Source organism: Cornus florida, unplaced genomic scaffold (assembly GCF_030987335.1).
Source record: "Cornus florida cultivar Cherokee Brave unplaced genomic scaffold, ASM3098733v1 CherokeeBrave_3.0.0_Hap2_Chr11, whole genome shotgun sequence".
Classification (NCBI taxonomy): domain Eukaryota; kingdom Viridiplantae; phylum Streptophyta; class Magnoliopsida; order Cornales; family Cornaceae; genus Cornus; species Cornus florida.
The window spans coordinates 85,628,081-85,654,147 of NW_026775581.1; the positions used below are offsets into that span (position 1 = coordinate 85,628,081).

The following is a 26,067-nucleotide window of genomic DNA, read 5'->3' on the forward strand; positions in this document are numbered from 1 at the left end:
GGTAGGGAAAGGCGACACTTAACCACCTAGTGTGAGTCTAAGTGATCACCGTCTATTCTGGTTGAGGTCATGTTATACATCGGATAGTTCCCGTAGGATGTATACAGATATAGTACTCATCCGATTCATAATGATTAATTTATTTGATTCTCTGATTTGGGTCATAGTAGAGAGGACTTGCTCGTGGGGTTGACCCACCATTGTTGTTATTTCAGGATACGGTCAGTATCCGTTTCAAGGCTGAGGTTAGCAGTGTGGGACCATCATCCGAACTCATCTACTCCTACGATCCAGTGCAGGGTAGAAGTTTTATGTAGTATTTCAGTTTCAGTTTTTATTTACTTTTGACGTTGAACTCTCAGGGTTATATTTAGGGATCCCTGACGTAGGATTTCCAAGTTGTAATGAAGTACTGTATTAAATAAAGGATGGATGGATGTTGTATTATTTAATGTTTCTTTCCTGTCTAAATTCTTTTATTTCCATCATTTTGTATTCCATGCTTGTATATTGCCAATTGTTTTTGATATCCCTCGTTTTTCGTGTATAAGCTTGATCAACTTATGCGTGGAAAATGTGGGGGTGTTACAACAATCCATGCTAGTTGTTTGATACTCTATACTTTTGAATGCAAGTAGCATATGTCTCTAATCTTGTGTTATATTTGGATTGTGAGTCTAATGAAAATGATCAATGATTTGCTAGATATGTTGTGCTTTTCACATGCTATTTAGACGATATATACTTAATTGCTAGATATATTGTACTTTTCACATGTTGGTTAGACAATGTATACTTAATTAGTCATCCTTACTTGTTGAATCAACCAAATACACACACACACCAATATTGCAACACTCTAATTGCCCTCATTAATCACTTGTTAATAATATAGAAATGCATTATTTGACAGTGATCTCTAAACCCCAAGACTCTTCTCTCTCTCTCTCTTACTTACTCTCCATTGCATTCAATTACTTAGTTTAATTTAGTTGCTCTTTAATCAACCAACCAATTGTTTGATCACTTGACCTACTAACCCTAACAGCGATTTCACAATCAACTTTGACTCCAATCTCTTGGGACGATCCCTACTCGCCCTAACTATATTTATAGTGAAAAGTAGTAGTGGCTTTTACAAATGTAAAATTTGGCATTCGCCTAAATTGCATGCTTCTCCAAGGTCGTGGTCACCGCGACTTACAAAATAAGAGGACCAACAATATTTTCAATTATCAACTAAAAATTTCAGTACAATTTTCAATTTTATCTATAGTGCTGAGTTTGGTAACCAAATTTATTTTATATTATCATTATTAATTTATCTGTTGGATACATGATAAATTTTCGATTACCAAATTCGTTTATTTCCTTCGACTTAAAAAAAAAAAATCAGTCTTTAACGTTCCACGAATGTAATCATACACATGCCTCAAAATTGTCCGGTCTCAAACAAGTTCCAACCAAATAAAGCATCATCGTCGTGGTCACATATAAGTTATACTAGTATATATATAACTTATTTGTAAATATATATATATACACACACTTAATAATTTCAGACTACCATATTATTTTAAGAACTAATTTGGATATTTCTTATAACCAGGACAATAACTAAGTAATAACATAAACAAAAAAGTTATAAGAGACAAGGATTGTTATAATTTCTCAACATTTATTATATGAACGAGAAGTTATCATGATTTTTTTTTATTAGTTAAAGTTATCATGAATTTAAATGTACAAAAATTCAAGTGGATGATTTATAAAAATTGGGACAATATCAAACGAAATAAATGGTAAAACACCCAAATTTCTAAATGAATATGCTCGTGTTCAAATTTTCCCTCTCCTTAATTTACCCAAAAAAAGAAAAATAATAATAAAATTGAATTTGTGAAATAAAAAATAAAGGAACATTTGGTATGGGAAGTGCGAGAGAAGGGGTTCAATATATTTTAGCCGTGCTAAAAATAAATGTGTATATAAATATATATTAACCTATTTTTATTATCATTTTTATTTTCTTATTTATAAAATTCCCCCCGCATATAAAAATTCACAAAAGTCCGGCCCGATAGGTCACACCATTGATCCGACCCAGCTCCGAATCCAGAAAGCATAATATACTCCTCCTATACAAAAAACCATATGTGTCAGTGTATCACAGCCGTCAGAGTAGACAATTCAATCATCAATGATTTGAAAACCACGAGATTTGGTCTTCGGAGCTGATTGGGGATTTTTTTTCCGCTCTCTGTGCAAATCATCCAGACAGCGACGCACCTTACGACGATCTCACAGCCTCCGAAATCCCTAACTTTCTCTATCTAAACTTTGGCATTTTTTAAAATTTCGTCTGTGGATTTCTCAATTCGCCCCTAGGTTTGTCGCCGGATTGATCAAAGTCTCTGTAATCGTTATTCGGCATCGCCTCTGAATCAGTGTTTTAGTAGCTGTGCAAGCTCTGGGTCGACTCAGTGATTCAGATTTCGGTTTTACTTCAGCGAGTTCATGTCGTCTTTTGTGGTAATTGAGGTCATCAAGTTGAAAGATTTATGTATTTATACTCATTATCTTTCAATATTTATCAAATTGTCCACTTTTAGGGTTTTGATTATTATTTATTTTTGCACAAAATTTATCTATTGGAATGGATGTAACTCTAATTGTATGTGTTTTCATAATATATGAAAGGCTTTTTTATTTTATTTTTATGGATGTAGTTATTATGCTATATTTTTTGTGGAAATGAATGGGAGACGATTGTTTTCATTAAAATCAATTCGAATGTTGTAATAATAAAACAGTGTTTATATTACAAGATGGTTTGGAGAAAATTTTATTTTCCTGGAAAATTTTATTTATTTTTTATTTGGGTTGATACTACCACTGCTCTCTCTATCTACACACACACATGTATCCATTTATTTCTTTTTGTAGTTTTTGGTTTATAACGATTTCATGTGGAAACATATTAGATTATATATATATATATATATATATATATATATATATATATATATATATATATATGCGTTAAAATTGCTTCAAATGCATTATATTAGTAGGGTTTTCATATTGCAGGATGGTTTGATGAATTTTTGAGTTGGTGGTGTAATTGAATCATGGGAAGTGGTGAGATGGACAAACCCACGAAAGAGATGAAGGAGACAAAGGAGTCGAAGACACCTACAACACAGGTAAATCTGTGTGTTCTGTTAAATTTCTATATTTCAAGTCATGTATAGTTCCATTGCCTTTGAGAATTTATAAATGCATTTTTCTGTTCTTTGGTGTATTGTTCAGGAGCAGTCTTCGACTACAAGCACTGGCACTGTTAATCCAGAGTGGTCTGGTTTCCAGGTGCTACAGTCAAAGCCTTCCATTTTTCTTTTCTTTTTTTTTTCCATTTAAAAAAAAAAAGAAAATTCAAAATTTTATTTTAACGTTTTTCTGGTCTGGAATGTGTTGGAAACAGGCATACTCTCCTATGCCTCCCCATGGGTTCTTGGCATCGAGTCCTCAAGCCCACCCCTACATGTGGGGAGTTCAGGTATATATGTCTGTGTACTAGTTTTGTTTCTTGAGTGGGATTAGGATGATTTATCTTAGCACATGATAATGATGTTTCAAATTAGTTAATTTTAAATTTATTTGATTGTGGGTAAAAATGAAACAGAGAGAATTTACTTTTAAGTTTCTAAGAAAGGGGATGTTGCATAGAGTGGGAGTCTGGATGCTGCACCATTTGATCTCCTTCACATGTTAAACTCTTCCAAATTTTGTTAATTCCTTAGCATTCCAAGAGCCAAACTCAGTTGGTTGTTAACTAGCTTGTTAAAGCTTGTTCATTTGCTCAACCTAGCTTGTTCATAAGTATACTTCAACATTCATTTGGCTAAATTTTTAAAAATGTACATCTTAAAAACTGTCCTTAATACTTTTTTTTTTGGGTAGCTTACCCGTGTCCTTATATTCTTATCATTTGTGGAGTTTTCTTTTATTTTTTTGGGTACTTTGAGTAGTTACGTTAGACTCATGACAACTACCATAACTTCGTAAGCCTTAATGATCTGAGCTTGGTTTGTAAAAGTTGGTGTCCTGTAAAAGTGACGGTTAACTTTGTTGGTGAGCGGGCCTAGATCATGATGTCTTGGACTCAGTTACTTGTGGGTAACTTAGTTCCATTGGTGCACGAGCAACCATGCATGTCATGCCTTTTTTTTTTTACATTGTGCATCTCTAGAATAAGGATTTCATGCATTTGGAAGTCCTTGTGCCCTTGCTTTCTCCTTTTACGTGGTTCATACTGGTAGTTTATTCTCTATGTTATGGAAAAGGGTGGGCTTGGGTGATGGGGCTTGTTCAGTACCTCAAATATTTTGGCTGAAGTGCAGAAACTTAATTCATAAATCATAACCTTATTTTACTTCTATAATCTAAATTTCTACTTGGTAGGTGGTGCTATTCTAATTTTATTTTTCAAATTTATATACAGCATCTTATGCCGCCCTATGGTACGCCGCCACACCCATATATTGCAATGTATCCCCATGGTGGGATGTATGCTCACCCATCTATGCCTCCAGTGAGTTCTGTGATCATTTTTTAGTTGTTTTTTAAAATTGTGTCCCCATTGTTTGAGTGACATTTACTCTGTATGACGTGTTCCAATCTTAAACAGGGATCTTATCCTTTCAGTCCTTTTGCTATGCCTTCTCCTAATGGCATTGCTGATGCTTCTGTGAGTTATTTGTATACCTGTACCATAATGTTATGATTTGCTGCTGATTGAACATGTCTTTGGCCATATGTGTTACTTGAAGAATAACACACAAGTTTGAATGCAGGTTAGTGCACCTGGCAGCATGGAAATGGATGCCAAGTTATCTGAGGGGAAGGAAAAACTGCCCATCAAGAGATCTAAAGGAAGTTTGGGCAGTTTGAATATGATTACTGGCAAAGATAATGAACCGGGCAAAACCTCAGGTGCATCTGGTAATGGGGTCTATTCTAAAAGGTAAGCTGGAGTTTATTGGATAAATTGCATGAACATGGATAAGCTTAAAGGACTGTTGATTGGTGCATTGGTTAAAACTTTTATTGTCAAATATGAATTGGGGGTTCAAGTTCTGTGGGCAGCCACTTTGTGTAATTGATTCCAAACGTTAAGTTTGTACCCGAGACCGGGTCTAGACTCTCTTAACACCTCTTATTGATGGGACCAGCACTGGTGTAGGGCCCATTTTAGTTAGTCCATACCCATTCCTCAGTCTAAGAGATGAGGACATTTGGTCTGTTCATTGGGAGTTCAAGAATCTATTTATTGAACTATTTATTCTCAATGGGATTTCTTGAGATGGTACAAAGGTCAAAAAAAGCAATTGGAATTGGAAGAGGTTCACTGGGAAGGCAAAGGAGCAGCAGGTTATGGAAGTCCTCTCCAATCAGGGTTTTTATGATTTTCACCTTTATTATTTCCATCTTAAAAGTGTGGACATCTTAATGAAAGTTGAAAAAACTGTCAAAATAATTTTATTGTGAGAACCCTGATTTGAATAATGAGAGAAGTCACTTTGTACAAATAATTCTAAAGTTTAGGTTTGTATCCAATCTGCCCCTCCCAAGTTCAGCACCATTGATTACTGAAAACCACACTTGGTGATAATCTTTTCTTTACCCATTATATTGTATTTTCTAAATTTGGTTATGTTATGCTTATTGTTGTTTCGGGGACTGAGAAGTCCATGTTGCTTATATGCCACTTGTTGCGTTTGAATCTAATGACAACCTGCTTTGTCTTCGCTACCAATCAATTGGTGTTGACTACCTTTGACGATGTTGGGATCTGCAGTGCTGAAAGTGCAAGTGATGGGTCAAGCGAAGGAAGTGATGCAAATTCTCAAAATGTAGGTATTATGCAACATTTTATTTTATTTCTAATGTGACACTTCTTATAAGTTTTTCATTTACCGAAAAAGGTCCTTGTCATTGTGATACCCCCGAATTTCCGAATGTGGGTTGGCCAGGCCCACACCCGAATACCCGAGGATATCAAAACAAATTGATAATAAACGAACACAGAGTACAAAAGAATAAAGAAGAATAAATAAAATGCTGACAAGAAACTAAAATGTTAATCTAATAATAAACTTCATAATATATGTCCATTAATTAATAAACTCTTCTGATACAACTGATCCTCCAAAATACAACTCGGGAATCCTTACTGTGTGGACCCCTAGAAAATCCAAACTAAACAAATGACAGTAATCTAAAACAGGAAACTGAATCATAAAGGAACTCTTGTGTAGCATCGGAAGAATGAAGTAGATGATCCCCGCTCAGCACGAACAACATCTACTCGTGACGAACACCTGAAAAATAATGGTGGGTCAGGCCCACAAACAAGTTCTACTCTACTACAGTCCAAGCAGAGATCTGATACACGTATACATCCTAGTCAATCCAACAGTAACTAGTAGTCCGTATATATATATATACACACTAAAGGAACCTCACTGGACTATAGGGTTGTCTCAACCTGAATAGTAGGCAACATGCAAAACGCACATATAGTGGGCATGAGTACCTAGACCTACCAGGGTACACAACTACACTATATCTAGCTACACATCCCTGGCGATATACGCGCCCTAACCATTAATCTTGAGACTCAAGCTCATATCATGGCACCATACTTATACATATAAAATCTAGTAACCATCCTATCCAGTATAAATTAATCCTTCATAAGTCATTCAACTTGTTTAGCTGACATGACTTGAATATAAGTAGGACTTAACATTTTAGTTAATCCATTCCCTTATATAATAAATTAATCCTCCATAAGTCATTCAACTTGTTCAGCTGACCTGACTTAAATATAAGTAGGACTTAACATTTTTGTTAATCCATTCCCTTATATAAAATAGGTAGGACTTAACTGATAAGTTAATCCATCCCTAGAATGCCACCGTCCTATACCGGTGTATTAAACCACACAATCCAACAATTGATGTAACAATTAAGGAAATACATCAAACATTTCATAAATAACTATGATAAATATGATATCAAATTATCACATAATAGGAATGACTTATTATTTCTTTAAACTTTCTATATCATATGTCCTACACAAACTGAATCTTATACATGATGATATTTTATTATACCGTTAAATAAGGATTCTCTATATCCAATTCATCCTACACATTTAATCTCAATTGCTAAAATATTTTAAAAGATTAAATCCATTCGTTTGTTTAAAACATTCAAATAGCAAACATCATTATGATTGAGTCTATTTAAATTTATTAAAACCCAAACCTAGTCCCTATTTAATGTTCAGAAATCCTAGGCATGTTTCTACGTTCCATCATTCCACAGATATGAAAAATACATAATTTAAACATGTAAAAATTCACATAAGAAATCAAATCAAAATCATGCATTTTATCAATTCATAACACAAGAACAGATATGAACCAATTTCATAAAACCTATGTTCTAACCCAATTAAACATGCATAATTATTTAATTTTATGTGTTTAATAAATCCTGGAATTTCCTAGGCATGTACAGAAACACGAATCAAAGGGAAAGAGATAGAAGAAGAACTTGCCTTAAACTTTCGGATCGAAAGTTAAACTTCTTCTTCCTTGATCTTCTCTTTATAGGGTTTTTCTCCTCATTCATTCCTTTTCCTCCTTCCCTCTCTAACACTATCTATACAGTATATATCACATGAATATTTCTAACCCCATTTTACAACCTATAGCTATATATTTATAGGCTAAATAAAATAACCCTAACCCTTTTCCCAATCCAAGTCAACTTAAAAAAATAAAAAATAAAATATTAAAAAGGTAAGTAAAATATGTTACGTATATAATTTATGTATATCTTTATTAAATAAATAAATTATACACATTCCATTATTTATTAATAGATTATCCAATAATACTTAAGTTACCATAACATTATAAAGTAACTTAAAACATAATACGTATCAAGTCTATGTATATTTTTATTATTTAAATATAAAACATATACATCAGATAAAATATTACTACTCAGGTTACTATAAAAGTAATTAATAAATTACTTTCCTTTTTATATATATTAAAAAGGTAAGTAAAATATGTTACGTATATAATTTATGTATATTTTTATTAAATAAATAAAATATACACATATGTATATCTTTATTAAATAAATAAATTATGCACATCCCATTATTTATTAATGGATTATCCAACAATACTTAAGTTACCATAATATTATAAAGTAACTTAAAACATAATACGTATCAAATCTATGTATATTTTTATTATTTAAATATAAAACATATACATCAGATTAAATATTACTACCCAAGTTACCATAAAAGTAATTAATATATTAGATTTTTATTCTCAATGAGGAATTTCATTGAAGAGTTGTCATGGGGAACTAAAATCACTTGCTAAGTAGAGAAGCGTTTGTATTTCAGTAGTTTAGATGTTGTGATGTCCTAGCTTTTGACTATAGTACTCAACGATCAGCCTAATTCAATTCAGAATTACTTGGACAAGAAAAATGGCCTTATGGGATCACCTTGTTAAAAATCTGTTTCATACCAAGTATCATGGTTCTTAATGTGCTTTGGTGCATCTACTAACTCGATGGGGTCACTTAGGTTACTGGTTGGTTACCTGATGTAGGTGTCTTTTTAAAAAAATAAAAATAAATGTACAGTTAAATAACTGAATTATTTTGTGTATATTTGTCAGTAATTTCTCATTTTAAGGAGTTTCTAATGCTTGTTGAAAAATAATGGAAAATTTATATCAATTAGGATACTTCCCCTAGTTCTTTTGTCAACAGACACGTATAAATTAAAGGAGGACAAAATTAATGGCATTTAGTTTAAATCAAGCATCTTGTGGTGCAAATATAGGAACAAAACTAGTGTCTGACTGGAGTAAGATCAGTCTTATTAGTATGAGCAAGGATATATTATTATCCTATTTATTTATTTATTTGTGTTACCAGAGGTTAATTTGTAAATTATTAATGGGTCCTTGCTTGTACATCAAACTTTACATTGTAAAAACACATGTTTAGGGTTGTCAGTCTAAAGATCAAGGCAAACTTAAGGTTTCATCCAGGGGGAAAAAAATTCTTAAGGTTTCATCCAGGGGGAAAAAAAAACTTAAGGTTTCTTGGAATTCTAAGTGCAAGGATTCAGATTCATTAAAGAAGGATTTGGGAATGGTCTGCAACAGGAGGGTCTCGCTGAAGACTAATGCAACAATAATGCAGTAGGGGAAGCAATCAGTATTCAGAATATGTCAGAATTGGAAAAGAGAATAATGAAAATAGAGATAATTAGTTCTACATAAGTGGTCGTTCAAAGTTGAGATCGAGTAGGTGTTTCAAAAATCTTGCAGAATTCTGCAATGACTTCCATTGAGATTGTGCAGCAACTTGAAAAATATAAAAACTTTTTATTTTTTGTTAAGAGCTCTGAATGAGGGACTTAATTCTTGTATATTTAAGCCACGATTTCTGTAATTTTTTTTACAATAAATGGAAATATCTGATTTATATAAAGATATAATAAGTTTCTCAATTAAGTTGAATATTTATTATTATTATTATTATTTTTTCTTTCTTTTTTTCCATATGGTGCAGAAAGTTGCATCTCATTTTAAAGAAGCACTTCTGAAAACCAACTAAAACTTAAAGCCCTGGACATAATACACAAATACACACATGCACCACACACAATCCTTAATTTATTACACTTATATTCCACAAATACAGACATGGAACTTGGATGTGTTGACGGTGCAAAATTTGAAAACATTAACCGAATCCATGACAAAACAAATATTTAATGCATATACTTGTATTTTGGGTAGATGTATGATTTTGAAACTCATATGTACTTTGGTGTATTGCATAACTCGGAAGATGAAACTCATAATTGTGACATAAATAGTTGTCATGTGTAGTATATATGTCTAGCTGAATACATCTTTCTACATGTATACTCTTAATTTGTATTAAGAAGTGTAGGCTACATAGTTACCTGTTTCTGCATGTTTACTCTATGTTGGTTGTAAATTTTGGATATGGGGTGCTTTGAACATGTTTACGGGAGTTTTCTATGAGTTTGGTGTCTGGTTTGGATGATAACATGGTTCCTTCTAGAAAGTGTCATGCTACATAAATAATAATGCATGTGTGAAAATGCCCTTCATGTCTTCTTTAGTAGCTTTGATCAGTAAGGAACCATTGTTTGATGCAGTAGTAAAAGCTTGAGCTGACAAGCATGAGGATGTGGGTTCAAATCTGAGCAATTATTTTGTGTAAAACAATTCCAAAGGTTAAAACTCTTCCAAACATGGTTCTCAGTTGTGGACACGGTGTAACGGACTCGGTCCAAAATTGGCGTAATGGAATCGGTTATTAACTTTGCAATTGTGAATTTTTTAAGATCTCACACATAAGTCTTAGTAAAATAAAAATAAATCTGAAAATTAACATAAATGAAAAGTACAATACAAGTTCAAAGTATCAAGAAATTATGAACCATAAACATTTTACATCACAACAACGTTACCATTTATAAGTGAAAATTAAAATAATAGAAAATAAAAATTTTTGAAAGTGGGAGCCTCTCCACAAAGTTTATTTGTTGAATATAGATAATTTATTTCAACCATATATTATTATATTAATTGATTATATATAAGATTTTAAGCATTACAAGGTTATATATGTAGATAGAGTGCAAACGGTTGATAACATACAATAAATAAAATAATTGTGCCAAGAATGATAAAAAGACGTGAGGGCGTGGTGGTTAAAACTCTATTTATTTTTTCACTTGCTCTCAAGTTCAAACCCTGTTCGTTGCACTTCTAACATTTTAAGCAAGCATTTTATGCAATGAGCCTGAGTATTGAGTATTTGATCTGAACCAATTGCGGGCTGATTCGCCAGCAGTACCTGCCGGTTCGCCAGTTTCGACGTGAACTTGAATCCCATCGATTTATCGGTGGGACTTGGACTCCGCAAGTGCCGAGCCCATCATGAACCGGCCGGTTTGGCAAACCATGCTCCTAAGCCTTCCCCTCTGTAGAGGGATCAAAAATGGGTAATGACCTTTATTTTATAAGCTTTCATCAACAATTTGATTGCAGTACATATAAAGGCAATCTCTTATTTCGGAGATGATTGTTCATAAATTGGTTTAGTTCAATCTGGGTGTCAATCATATGTACCATGGGAGTATACAATGTCTTTTAGTAACTAAGTTATGCTCTCCTGTGCTGCTCTTTTCTTTCTTACCAGAAAATTATATAATCTTGTTTTTATTTATTTTATGCAGGACTCGCAAATGAAATCAGGATGCAGGCAAGATTCTTTGGAAGGTTTGTTTGTAAAATTGTTCTTTCCATATGCGGTAATTATATTGAGTGTTCCTCGATATTAATGAAAAGTATCAGTGATGTCTATATTACAGCCGAAACATCACAAAATGGCAGGGCTGGGCATGGTTCTCAGAATGGAGGTCCAAACATACCTCATACGATGGTGAACCAAACAGTGTCCATCGTGCCAGCAGGTGTTTCTGGTCCCGCCACAAACTTGAATATTGGTATGGACTACTGGGGTGCTGCAACTTCACCCACTCTTCCTGCTCTGCGTGGAAAGGTACCTTCTGCTCCAGTTGCAGGGGGAATGGTCACTGCTGGATCACGGGAAAGTGTTCAATCACAGCTTTGGCTACAGGTTCTCTTTCTTTTTGTTTTTCCCCTTCTCAGACCATGCTTTTCGAATACAATTTAAATTCAGTTGTTTTCCCCTCATGTCATGTTTCTTACTGGATAAGATCTGTTTAAGATCAATAAGTACCTGACTTTTTATAAGTACATTGATGGTTTGGTTTTAAGGCCATCTTAGCTTCTATTTCCCTCTCTATTTCACTCTCCTTCTGGATTATGGCACATAGAATCTTTATTTTGAATTATGCAAATGACTACTGCTTTTCATACAGACCATTTTCTGCCTTTTATTAAGCCATTTGAGGGGTGGCATGCATGATGACATAAGATGCAACTCTATGCAGTTATTTAGAGAGGAGAGGTGATTCTCTAATGATTTTGTCAATAAAGGGAGGATGTTAGTGTATATTGAAAATTAATTATGTGAACATGTTCCAATCAACAACAAATTCTGAAACTGATATTTTCTTATGAGTTGCTGCATTTTGTTCATTCAGTTGGAGTTTAGGGTTTGAGTATTAGTTGGCATTGGCACATAAATCAGTCCTTGTCCATTAGTTTTTATTCCATATTTGGCTTCCATGTGTTGCTAACCCCAAGCCATGTTTATGTAGTTTTAGGATGTAATTGTTCATACTTTCTTCTGTCCATGAAGGACAACAAAACCTATACTTGCATTATTACTCGGGGTTGAAGCATACTTTATGGATCTTTCAGTTTGAGCCAGCAACAATATAAACTGCAACTGTTTCCTCTTTTCTCTTTACTTTTAGATATACTTTCTCAAGTGCCCCTTCAATTGTAAAATCTAGTTTCTTAAGGATTTTTCGTATCACTGCATCAGATGTTAGCTTTGGTCTGTCGTTTTATCTCTTATTTCCTATTGTAACTAGTCTTCCTTTTCTCATTGATGCATCTACGTGTGCTATGCCAGAATGCAACTAGCTTGTCTTCATTTTGTTGAATTCTTTTGTACTATTGATCCTAAATATAAATTTTTTTTACATTGAGTGATCCTTTGATCTTGAATTATTATCATTATAATTTGCATTTCATATATTTTGTTTTAGTTGCACTAATTTTGAAAGGCTTCAAGTCTATTGTGTCGCTTCAATTTTCCATTTCTAGTACTGAGGCTTTCTTATATTTGTGCAAAAGAACTATGCCATCATCAAATGTCATGCACCATGGAAAAGCTGTTGTGAACTGATCATGTTTAGTGCTGATACTTGGTGTAATCTTGCTCTATAAGAAAATCATTATTTTTTTCGCATGTGGTTCAAATTACAAACTTTGGACCTCTTGTTGATATGCGTATCCTAAATAGTTTGAATAAAGTTTATAGGAATTCCATTTCTTTGTAGGTATCAACAAATTTAGTCTCTCGGTACTATCATATTTATTCTCACGTGCAAATCTTTGCTTTTCCTTTTTGTAATATTTCATTATTGTTCTTACTATGTAAACGACTCCATTGTGGATTTAATTGGCATAAATTTGAACTCGCTATCTGACATTGTTTATTCTTTCTTTAATCTTTACTTTCCCCATAGTTCCAATGTATGAGCCATTAATGTAATTCCTCTATAGTTGTCATGATTTTGTATATCTACCTAATTTCGGTTCAGTCTCTGGTTCATATTTCGTTGACCAATCCTGCCTTGGACATCTTCATTGAAAGAATTTTTTCGATCCCTTTTCTTCTTGTTGTTGCTGGATATCTTGTTTGTACACCTCCAATCCGTACGTACAACTTTCATCGAATATAACTTTCGACACAATTCTACATGTATTTATGAGATCGAGTATGGAATTTGTTTACTCGTTTTAAATTTGTTACTATAGTACTTTTTCTCCGTCCATCTTGTTTTCTTCTTTTCTCCTCCAATTTTTGTGAATAAATTTGTTAACCATTCCTTTATTTATTTATTTATTTTTACGTTTTCTAGAGTTCTTTACGCCTCTATACATATGTTCTTATTTCCTACAATGCTTTTATTCACTATTTATTTTTTAGTATTTCCTCTTCCTCTATTTTTTATTTGACTTGTTTACCTATGTTAGGTTCAATACTCATTTTTTACATGTCCTATAGCTCTCCACACCTCCATAGATATGTTCTAAGGTCCTACAAATGTTATTTTTTATTCACCAATTTGTAAGCATTTCCTCTTTCTTTTTATTTGACTTGTTTACCTATGTATCGTTTATTACTCATTTTCGTCTCTATTAGGAGGTTAATAGTACAAATATTCTTTTAAGTGAGAAAACCAAGAGATTCTTTAATTTAATTTTTTGTTTGGACCACAGAAATCTGATGGCACTTCCAGCAGTTGAAACTTGTGACATCCAAAATCAGTAGAAGATACTGTAGGGTAAGGCTTTTGAGCGACTTAGTGGTAGCTTTACAACAAAAATGATTTATGGTTATAGGCTATGGCTAAGGTTTGTTTCAGGGCAGTTAACAGGATAAGAATTTTAAAGAGAATTAATGGAGTATTGGTCTATGGATAACAGATGGTGTAAACATGTTTATGTACCCAACTCCTCACATAAACACCTCACTCAGAAGTCTGTTACCAACTACTTCAGGTCAGCTACATAAATTGTTTTCACCATGTTTCTCTGCTCTCATATACTTGACCCTCCAACAGGGCCTTATCTTCTAATATAGTGATTTAAACTCTGATTAAATCAGCATATTGGTGCAATCGTTCTTGCTCATTGCACTTGACTGACTTATCTATGAACTCTTTTGTCAATGGTTCCACTTTAAATTTACCGCTTCAAATTTACAACCAGTGCTATAAAAGAGAGAAAAATATCAAAGCTTTCCAAACAAATCACAAATTAAGAAGACTTCACTTGCCTCTTGATGTAGAATGGGTAGGCTTGTTGTGATACAGATTTAGAACCAGAAAGAAGAAATATATAAGAATGAGAAGATGAGATGAGGCTAGAAGAAGAGGTGGTGAGAAGATAGATGAAGGGGATGAGAAAACAAATTGAGAAGGCTAGAGAGACTGAGGGATAGGGAAAATCAAGAACAGTGTGGGAGAAAAGACACGGACAGTTCTCAAACTCACGATAATAGTAAAAAATCAAAAGCTATATTGTCTGTTTACATAGGAGCCCTTATATAGGCAAAATATTTATCAAACCCTAGTAAACCCAAAAATATGAAAATACCAAAATAATCCTAAAGCTAAAACAATGCCAAAATAGGAAAATTAATAAAATTAACCCTAATTTCATCTATCTTTGCCTATTCTCCAAAAGTAACAGTGAAACACGTGCAACTCGTGTGCGAATCATGACTCATTCTCCATCACCTCCTATCTGTGACTTCCATTCGACTGTAATTACTAATTAGCGATGTTTGTCATGGGTCATGGATAGTTTGGTCCTTGTTACAATAATGTTGTCCTTCAACAGAAATTGATTAAGTAATTTAATTTTTGCTTTGAGCTTGAGAAGTATGGATACAGACGCTGAACATGGATACGACATCATACAGACATGAACAGATCTTTGAAAGGTAGGATACAGACTGTGAGAACACATCAATAAAACTTATATTTCTATATAAAAACTATATTATTTATAGCAAATAAATATTCTATGACTGCAACATGTAATTTGCAGCTTACTAATCACATGGTTATAATCACCTGTGTTGCACAGAGAAAGATATAGTGGTTAATGGCATGCATCTATCATGTGTTGATAAAGACATAATTTGATGACTCTTCTCCTATTCGCCTGCTTCTTTTATAAAACCTTTCTTCTATTTTAAAAATGTGGTCAAGTGTTATGTAAATTTGTATAGACCTTTAATTTGACTTTTCCAATGACTATATGTTGTTTTGTGTTAAAAGAAAGTTTTATCAAACATTCAATATTTATCAGTTACATGTTAGCACATTTTCAGGAAGTGTTGGCATTGTGTCTGAAATTAAGAATTTTTTCTTTAATTATAGACACGTCCCAGATGTGTTGGACACATGTCCAAATTTATCGGAAGTGTCCGTGTTTGACACGTGTACAACTAGGGTATGGCTCCTTAGAAGTGTCTGCGCGTCTCAGGCTTTGAGTAACTGTGTTACTTGTTTAGGAAGGAATTTATTCCAGGTTGCGAATTTCTGGTGTATTATGCGTTTTTCTTGGAGGTTGCTCGTATACCTCGTCTCTTTTAGGGTGGGTTTGCCATATCTGCAAACACGTACAGAGGTCCTTCGATTTTCTTGGATGATGATTCGGTTGGTAGGAGGAAAGAGGACCTGCGATCGTGTTTGGTGGGTCAGTTTGACAAGGAAGTGGGTGATTTGGCTTAGATCGCCGCTTGGGCAACACGGGCTTGGAAGGTCTCAGCTGAAGTGGTGGTTTTGCCTTTGACGGATTCGTTGATCCTTTTTCGTCTCCCCTCTCCGGCGGAGGCAGATCGTGTGCTCAAGGAGGGTCGTCGGGACTGCGGCAAGGCCACTCTCCGAGTGGAGTCTTGGAACTTTAGAGTGGGTTGCTCCGAGGTTTTGAAGGAGAAAGGGCTGAAGAAAGTTATGCTTTATGGTCTCCCTCTTCACCTTTGGAGCCATGCTTTGTTTGTGACGGTCGGTGACCTCTGCGGTGGCTTTATTTGGGTTGATGCGGATGAATCCAAGGATGCTGAAAGAGTCCGTATCACGGTCTTGGTGGGTCGGGCTTGCCCTCCTTTTGTCTTTGTTCATGATGATTGCTTCTGCTATAAAGTGGTTGTTCGGGAGGGGAAGCACCCTGTTCTTGTTTCGACGACGGACAGCTTGGAAAGAGGAGATGGCTCGCATCTGCTGAAGGAACTTGAATTTCAGAAATGGAAGGCGTGGAGGGATAAGGTTTGGGTTCGCAACACGGAATGTTTCAAAAGACTCTTCACTCAGAAAAGGAATGAAGGTTCTTCTTCATCGTTTAATCGTGGCATGCATGTTTTTCGATGGGATTCTCAGAGGGGTGGTTTCAGAGGTCATGACTGTCTACCGGTTTTTCATGTTGGGGATCGGAGAAGAAACCGAGGTGGCTTCCACGCTCCTCTAACGCGTGGGTGGGGAAGAGATGGGGACCAGACACGTGGTTGGCGCTCTTGAGTTGGCCGTTCGCAGTGGGATACAGCTGTATCCACATTTGTGTCAAATGATTCAAATGTTGGACCTTGTAAGACAATCCAGTCCTCCTGTACTGATGGGCCCTTGGTTGGGGCCATTGTGCCTTGTTTTGATAGTTCGTCTCCTCACGGGCCTACAGTGGGTCGAGGCCAAAACATAAGTTTGTGATAAGAAGGCCCAGGTTGGCAAGGATTTCTGTGTTCCTTCTGATTTGGGCTGTGGTATGAAGGGCGGGCCTCGTTTTGTTTCTATTGACTCTGGGCTGAAGGTGGCCAACAAGTTTGGGCCTCTTTCTTTAGTTGATGGACCAGCTCTTAAGACTTCTGGTTTTAAAAAGGACGGACGGCATGAGGTGCTCCCTCTGTAGGGTCACCGGCTGAAAAACAAGAAGATTCTTCTTCCTGCATTCCGAAAGAGATGGTCATGCAAGGAGAAGCAAAGATGGGTGTTGAATAACAATTCCGTTTCCTTTCCGGGTAAGTCCACCTCTCAGCCGAGAAGCTCTCTTCTTCGTCCCTCTTCTTCTTCTTCTTCTTCTACTCCTCCTTGTGGGGTGTCGAAGTGGTGTCTTGGACTGGAGAAGGAAGGGATGTCCTCTTTTTCCAAAAGGTTGTCTCTGGTGTTTGAGGTAGCTTTGGAGACGAGTTTGGATGATCAAAAAGGTGAAAGTCAGGATTGTTTGTTGGGTTCCTTGGGGTCTCCAGACAAGAAGCAGGAGGGTGTCACTATCTGTGTGGGACGTGATGTGCAGATAAGTTTGGATGATGTTTTTGCTGCTGCTTTGATCAAGGAACTACGGGTTCACTTGGCGTTGAAAGATTTTCAGACTAAGCCAGGGGGTATTTTTTATGATGAGAAATTTGGGACTTCGATGGCTGGTTGTGCACCTCCACCTCTGTCTTTGAGGATTGGGAAGGAGTTTCGTGTTCTTCTCTTGATGGGGAGCTGGGGTTGATTTAGTGGGAAGGAGCTGAGCAGGCTGTGTAGACATATGTTCCTTTGGCTGTCATTCGATCGGAAGAGGATTGTTCGGAAGGTATTGCTGATGTTGTAGGAAGGGAAGGTTTGGAGGAGGAGTGGTCTAGAGAAAAGGGGGGGAGGTGGGCTCTCTTTTGGGAGTGTCTTTTGAGGGGAGAATGGAGGAGGTGTTGAGTATGTTCCATGATATCCTCAATTCACAGTTTTTGGAAAGGATGGGATGTAGAGGTGGTGTTCAGGATGGGGCAAGTGAGAGGGAGGTGCGGAGATCTGCGGACCTTGTTACTTATGAAAGACGGAATAGGGGGTCTAGGGAGAGGGACAGTGGGATGAGGAAAGGGACTGATTTTGCTACTCTTTCCCTATGAAGTTACAAATTATGTCATGGAATGTGCGGGGTCTAAATGACCCGGTGAGGAGGAAAGTGGTGAAGTCGGTCATTCGTAAAGGGGGAGGTCATGTGGTGTGTTTGCAATAAACCAAGATTGCTTCGATGACGGATTTGATTGTGCGAAGCCTTTGGGGTAGGAGATTGTGGAGTGGTGTGCTTTAGATGCCACTGGTTCTTCGGATGGTATTCTTGTTTTGTGGGACAGCAGATGGGTGTCTTTGTTGGATTCTCGGATTGGGAGTTTCTCTGTTTCACGTGGGTTCTCTATGGTGGAGGATGGTTTCCATTGGGTCTTTTCGGGTGTCTATGGTCCTACGGAGGATTTGATGAGGCAGTTGTTATGGGAGGAGTTGGGGGATTGTGGTAGGCGTTGGTTGCTGCCGTGGTGTATTGGAGGGGATTTCAATGTTGTCCACTCTCCATTTGAGAGATCGACGGGGGGAAGATGGACGTGAGTCCTTTTCGGCTTTCATTGATGATTCTGGGATGGTCGATTTGCCTTTGGAGGGAGGGCCTTTTACTTGGTCTAGTGGACGTTCTCCTCCTACCCTTTTTTGGCTCGATAGATTCCTTGTGTCGGGAGACTAGGAGGAGAAGTTTTCTGATGTTGTTTAGGCTACCTTGGGTCGCCCTATCTCTGATCATATTCCGTTGATGTTGGACTGTGGTGGTTTGCGTAGAAGGCGATCTCCATTCAGATTCGAGAATATGTGGCTTCGTGCTGAGGGTTTTCTGGATAAGGTCCGATTATGGTGGGATGGGGTTGGGGGGGTCGGTACCCCAAGTCATTTGCTTGCGGCTCACTTGCGTCTTCTTAAGAAAGATATCAAAATTTGGAACAAGGAGGTCTTCGGGAATCTTGTTTGGAGGAAGAATCGGGTCTTATCTGAAATTGCTGATATTGACCGGATGGAGGGTCAGGGGTCCTGCCGGACTCCTTGAAGGCTAAGAGGGTGGAATGTTAGGCGGAGTTTGTTGAGATTGCTATCGTGGAAGAGATTTCGTGGCGACAAAAGTCTCGTGCTTTGTGGCTTAAGGAAGGCGACAGGAACACGGAGTTTTTCCATCGTTTGGCTAACGTCTGTAGAAAGGGCAATCATATTGGAAGAATCCGGGTGGAAGGGGAGTTATTGTGCAAGGAGGATGACATTTGCAAGGGAATTGTTGAGCAGGGGTCACACGGTTCCGGTTGGAACCGGAACCGGAACCGTTCACAACGGTTCCTAAAATAGGGAACCGGAACCGTATAGATTAGAACCGAACAGGAACCGAACCGTAGAACCGGTTCAGTTCTATGAGAACCGTTAACCATGAGTTAAGAGACAGCAGCTGAAGCTTGCGAACCCGAACTGGAACAGCAGCGATGGAAACTGAAAGATATGGGGCTTGAGAGTTGAGAGACAGCGGCTGATAGTGTAGCATCCCTCGTAAATTTATGGCAAGTCTTTATTGTAAATTTTGTTACCAAATACCTAAAGTGCTTAAGCATCACCTGTATCTAATTATTGTCACTGACAGTACCAAACAAAGGATACGAAGTTTCGTGGAAAGTCGCAACATAAGCAAATTGCCCATCTTTATGTATAGTGCCAGGAAATTGCTAAGATTTGAACAGCCATCTAATTACATAAGAATACACACTCTCTTGTTGCTCTCCAGATAAGTCTCTAGCTCTTTCATAATTAAGCTAGGTTCCATGGCGGCGGCTTCATCATCATTATCATCATTGCGTGGATCTGAATATGACGTGTTCTTAAGTTTTAGAGGGGAAGACACTCGCAAAACCATGGCTTCATCATCATCATCATCACCACTGCTAACCCGAACTGGAACAGCAGGCTATGGAATGGGTTTTGATTTTTTAAACAATTTGAAATGATATGCCGATATGGGTTTCGAACTTCTGATTCTTGTAGATTTTGTAGTATGTAGTTGTAGAGAGAGAGAGAGGGGGGCAAGTTCAGATCTAAGAACGAAAATAGAGAGAGGGCAAGTTCAGAGTCGAGAGAATAGAGATGGAGGCGATTGGTTTAGATGGTTAGATGAGGTTTCAGATTTGTGTTTTGTTTTGTGGATTAGTCATTACCCACGTGGCTGCTTGTAGGCCTTTAGTTTAAACTAACTAAATATATAATTATATATATATATATATACACACACATACGGTTCCGGTTCTTACCGGTTCCCACGGGCTGGAACTGGAACTGGAACCGTACACACACGGTTCTGAAATTAAGAAACGGGACTAAAACCAGAACTGGAACCGTGAGAACAGGTAAAACGGTACCGGTTCTCACGGTTCTGGTTTCGGTTCCACGGTTCCGGTTCTTTTGTACATCCCTATTGTTGAGTTCTATGCGAAGCTTTTCACAGAGTCTGTTGGGTGGAGACCTTTGCTTGAGGGGCTTCAGTTTGATTCTTTCTCTAGTGAGGAGGGCTCTGGTCTGAAGGAGCTTTTTTCTGAAGAGGAAGTGTTGGTTGCTTTAAAGAGTTGTAACGGGGATAAAGCCCCAGAACCTAATGGGTTTACTATGAGATTTCTTTTAGAGTGCTGGGAGGTGGTCAAAGGGGAAGTGATGGGCACTTTTCATGCTTTCCACGCGCGGCTCTTTTGAGAAGAGCTTGAATGCCACTTTCATCGCCCTCATTCCCAAAAAAGTGGGGGCGTTGGATTTTCGGGATTTCCACCCTATTAGTTTGGTGGGGTGCATTTATAAGTTGATTGCCAAAGTTCTTGCTAATAGGTTGAGGAAAGTGTTGGATGGAGTTATTTCTGACTCTCAGAATGCCTTTGTGGGAGGTCGACAGATTCTGGACTCAGTTCTTATTGCTAGTGAGTGCGTTGACTCCAGATTGCGCAGTGGGGTTCTGGGCGTTCTGTGTAAGTTGGGCATCGAGAAGGCATACGATCATGTGAGTTGGAGCTTCCTTCTTTATTTGATGGAGAGGATGGGGTTTGGAGTGCGATGGAGCAAATAGATTCATTTTTGTATTTCCAGTGCTCGTTTCTCCGTGCTTGTGAATGGAGCTCTGTCGAGTTTTTTCACTAGCTCGAGGGGCTTAAGGTAGGGAGATCTGCTTTCCCCTTTTTTGTTCCTCTTTGTGATCTTAGGTTGATGAGGAGGGTTGTGGAGTTCGGTTTTCTGAGAGTTTTTCGGGTGGGCAGGGATGTCGCTAGTCAGTTGGAGATTTCACACTTGATGTTTGTGGATGATACTTTAGTGCTTTGTGATGCGGATGTGTCCCAACTCAGATATCTGAAATGTGTTTTGATCTGGTTCCAAGTTGTTTCTGGCCTTAAGGTGAATGTTGGAAAAAGGGTTTTGGTTCCAGTCGGGGACGTCCCTGACATCGAGATGCTTGCCAGCATTCTTGGATGCCGTACAGGTTCCTTTCCCATTTCTTATTTAGGGTTGCCCTTGGGAGCTCCCTCAAGGTGTGTGGGGGTTTGGGATCCAGTTGTGAATAGGTTTGAGAGGAGGCTGGCGGGGTGGAAGAAGCAGTATCTTTCTGGGGGGGTGGGTGACTCTGATCAAGAGTACCCTTTCTTGTCTTCCCGCTTATTTTATCTCTCTTTTCCAGATTCCCTCTTCTGTGGCGGAGAGAATTGAGCATTTGCAGCGTAATTTTTTGTTTGGGGGGGAGGGGAGGAGTTTAAATTTCACCTGGTTCGTTGGGAGCAAGTTTGTAGGCCGATTCGGAATGGAGGGTTGGGGCTTAGAAGATTGGTGGCTTTCAATAAAGCTCTCCTTGGGAAATGGCTGTGGAGGTTTGGGGTGGAGAGGCATTGGCTGTGGAGGGTCGTGGTGAGCAGATATGGGGAGAGTAGAGGAGAGTGGAGCTCTCTTGAGGTGCGTGGTCCTAGGGGTGTGGGGGTTTGGAAGTTTATTCGACAGGGCTGGGCTGATTTCTCCAATCATGTTCGGTTTCGTCTTAGGGATGGCAGGAGGATTAGATTTTGGGAGGATGTCTAGTGTGGGGACCTTCCTCTTGCTCCCGCTTTCCCTCGACTGTTCAGGATTGCTACGGATAGGCAGGTCAGGGTGGTCAACTGTTATCATCTTGATAATGGGAGATTGGTTTGGGATGTTCGATTCGGGCGTCTGTTTCAGGACTGAGAAGTTGATGATGCCATCCGTCTTCTGGAGGTGTTGTATCGTTAGGGTGTTACGGTTAGAGATTCTGATGTTTGGATTTGGGCTCCCAATGCTCAGGTTGCTTTGATGTTCGGTCCTTCTTCAGGTGTCTCACTCATGAGCTTGAAGGTCCTTTCCCGTGGAAGGCCGTTTGGCGTTCTAAGGCTCCACTTAAGATGGCCTTCTTTGCTTGGACCTTTGTTTTGGGAAAGATTTTGACTCAGGATAATTTGAGGAGGAGGAATCAGGTGGTGGTTAATCGGTGTTACATGTGTCTTCGGGATGAAGCGACAGTGGATCATCTTCTTTTGCATTGTCCTTTGGCCAAGGAATGTTGGGATTTGATGCTTGGTCTATTTGGTTTTCTTTGGTTCATGCCTGTTCTTCTAGAGGGATGATTGAGGTTTGGAAAGGTTGTCCTGTGGGGGCTCACATCCGGGATGCTTGGAGGGCTACGCCTCTTTGTATTTGGTGGTGCATTTGTCTCAAGAGGAACAGGAAATACTTTGATGGAAAAGAGTCACCTATTTCTTTTCTTAAGTTCTCCATTGTTTCCACTATTTTTTGTTGGGTTTCAGGAAGAGGTTATAGATCCATTGTCGTTTTTTTTGGCCTCTTTGAAGGCTTAGAGGTTTTTTTGCGTTTTGTTGTTCATTTGGGATGCACTCCCCTTTTGAACATTTTTTATACAATTCTTACTTATCAAAAAAAAAAAAAAAAAAAAAAAATTCTTCCAAATTGATTGTATTGTAATTTTCTTATTGAGTTGTGTCTTGTAATGTTGGATTTAATACATAATATCTTTATCTGTGACTAGTTCTAACCAAGAACCCCAACAGAAAAGTTGACTCCTGAACACTTGGATCATCAGCTGGGCCATCATCTGGTGACCATGAATTTTGTTTGCCGGCACCGTTTTGTCACTTTTGTGTGTGGGTGGGGGGAGTCTTCTATGAAATTTGTAGCTATTGACAAAGTTCCATTTTTTGATCTTTACCTTGGGTTTTTTGAATACCATGTTCCATAGACTAATCCTGATTTGCAAATCAGTCAGTAATAGTAGTAGATGGATCACCTTGCTAAAATTCTCTGGAATAATCGTATTCTGTATACCATGATGCTGTGCTGTCTGCCTATAATCCTGGGACAAACTACTCTCTCATGGATTTTAGATTATTCCTTCCAGAAGTGTCACTTGTCTTTTTTTTATTTTTTTTATTTTTTTTTTATTTTTGTGAGAATTTGATATTGGACATATGGAATGACATGATTCTTCTCTCAAATATTGAATCATTTGAATTTATTATTATTATAATTATCTTGGCTGACACGTCATGTTTCTTCAATTTAGGATGAAAGAGAGCTTAAAAGACAGAGAAGGAAGCAGTCCAACAGAGAATCCGCTCGCAGATCGAGGTTGCGAAAGCAGGTAACGGAGTATTCCTTTCAGTTGGTTTAACCTTTCTGGCTGCCTTGCATCACACAACTCTATGACACTATTGTGTGTTTGTGAGTCAGGCAGAATGTGATGAGCTGGCCCAACGTGCCGAAGCCTTGAAGGATGAAAATGCAACTCTTAGATCAGAATTGAGTCGCATTAGGAGCGAGTATGATCAGCTTCTTGCACAGAACGCTTCTCTTAAGGTGATGTTTATATTTTGCCTCCCACAAGATCTTTTCACCCCCCCAAGAATGGCACCATTTCTTTGGATGTGAAGAAAATGAGTCGTATATATGTCGCAAAATAATGTCTTTCCAAATGCTGTTAAAGCTAAATTAATCATTTTGAACTCCATGGAATTATTTTATTTTCACAATGTCTGAATCCCCTTCCTTCCGGTCCCCTCTAATACAACAAATATGTGGCTAATTTGGTCGCCATATATTGGTTTTTTTTTTTTTTTTTAAATCTGGAAAAGCAATTAGTACTTTTAGATGTTTGCCTAACACATCTGTTTTCTACATTATTTTTTCTTTTATTTTCTTTTGAAAGAAAAACAAATCAATTGGTGACCATCCTTTCCGGAACATCTTTACTGCTGTGATTCATAAAATTTGAATTTGCTGCAGGAGAGACTTGGAGAAGTTCCTGGGCAAGACGACTCTAGGCCCGGCAGGCTTGACCAACGTTTGGGCAATGACACTCAACAGTCTGGGCAAACAGAGCTTGTGCAGGGTGGTCAATGAAGTTCCAGCTGCCTTGCTGCTCAATGATTTCAAGGGCTTAACCTAACTTATTAATATCAGGAAGTCCTTTTACTTAACATGTAGTTTTGAATTCGATAAAGCTGACCCTTTGTTAGTCTCAGGATATGTTTATCTATTTCCATAGTATCTGGCCTATCTTTTAAAGGTCTAGAACCCAGGTGTTATGTAGAGCTGCTTCCGTGTTGTTCACTTAATTTTCATTTAAAATGGGTAGTATTTGGTTTATTTAAACAATGTATTAATAGCGGTTGATGAATATGCTATACTGAGAGATTGAATAGACTATGAAATTCTGGATGTGATGTACAATTTTTTATGCTCGACTCTGTCAAAAACAATGAATTAATGAATCAATTGAACTGAGCCGGGTGAATTGGAGGGTGGATTTCTACATTCATTTTTGCTTATGTTAAGTAAACGCTCCAGCGTGAAGCATGTGAATATTGAGCACCAAGAATTTTAGGTATTTATTTCTTACTTTTTTCAAGACAAAAATGTTAGATTAGAAGTTAGAGGTGAAAATTTGAAGCCGAGCTTTCAAGGACAATGGAGAGCAACACACTATTCAGCTTTCGACTTACCCTAATGAATAACATAAGTGTGTATGTTAGCTGAATCATGGGTTTTTTTTTTCCTGACCTTCTGGAGTGGGAAGTATTCATATCTACCTGAATTAGTCAAATTTAAATCAAGTAACCTCTTTGATTTTTGAGTAAATTACACTAATCTCCTTGAAATTTCGTTAACCTATCCCTTGTTTGTTAAATTATACTTTCCTCTCTTGAGATTTCGTTAGTGGTCAAAACGGTGGCAATGAAAAATGTTTACATCAGTAATTTTGTAACTTTCAGATTTTAATTTTATCCTTAAAAAATATGTTTATTGCATTAAAGTAAACATATATATATATATATAAGGATAGAAACGTAATTACAAACACAAGAAGTTTGTAACAAATCAAACTTGGGGTTTATTACACTTACTTTTTATATGTTTTGGATGAAAGTCTACAATATCTGGAGGTACATACCCCCGAGGTTCCCAACCGTTAGATGTGATAGTACGACTCACTTGATGGATGATTCAACAAGAAGCCCGGGGGTACGGTACCTCTTGGGTATTGTAAACTTTCTCATGTTTTGAATGTGTAACAAACCAACCCCTACCATTATTACCCAATAATGGTCAATGTTGGCAAGTTTTTTAGCTTCATATGGCAAATATGCCTTCAAATTGCAGGGAAGACACTTTTGCTCAATACTTGTGCAAAAAGACAATTATACCCCTATCTCATGGCATTTTCATCAATCTAATTTTCTTTAGTTCCGACCCGCACGAAAGGCGTAACGATCTGGGCGTAGTCTCGGAGAGAGGCTGAGTGTGTGCACAAGCAGCATTGGACAAAAGTGTCTTTACAATTTGAAAGAGAG

General features: G+C 37.4%; 1 protein-coding gene across 2 annotated transcripts; it reads left to right on the plus strand.

Moving 5' to 3' along the window:
- Nucleotides 1–2,172: 2,172 nt before the first annotated feature.
- Nucleotides 2,173–24,957, plus strand: LOC132284724 (bZIP transcription factor 16-like). Of its 2 annotated transcripts, none has more exons than XM_059786854.1 (13): nucleotides 2,173–2,541; nucleotides 3,091–3,206; nucleotides 3,313–3,369; nucleotides 3,485–3,559; nucleotides 4,505–4,594; nucleotides 4,691–4,750; nucleotides 4,857–5,026; nucleotides 5,861–5,915; nucleotides 11,393–11,435; nucleotides 11,528–11,796; nucleotides 23,781–23,858; nucleotides 23,948–24,073; nucleotides 24,500–24,957. In XM_059786854.1, the coding sequence occupies exons 2-13, from the start codon at nucleotides 3,132–3,134 to the stop codon at nucleotides 24,614–24,616; spliced, it is 1,215 nt and encodes a 404-aa protein (XP_059642837.1). In that variant the 5' UTR covers nucleotides 2,173–2,541; nucleotides 3,091–3,131; the 3' UTR covers nucleotides 24,617–24,957. The 2 variants fall into 2 exon arrangements, with proteins under 2 accessions (XP_059642837.1, XP_059642836.1); XM_059786853.1 differs by having other exon boundaries at nucleotides 2,173–2,532.
- Nucleotides 24,958–26,067: the final 1,110 nt, after the last annotated feature.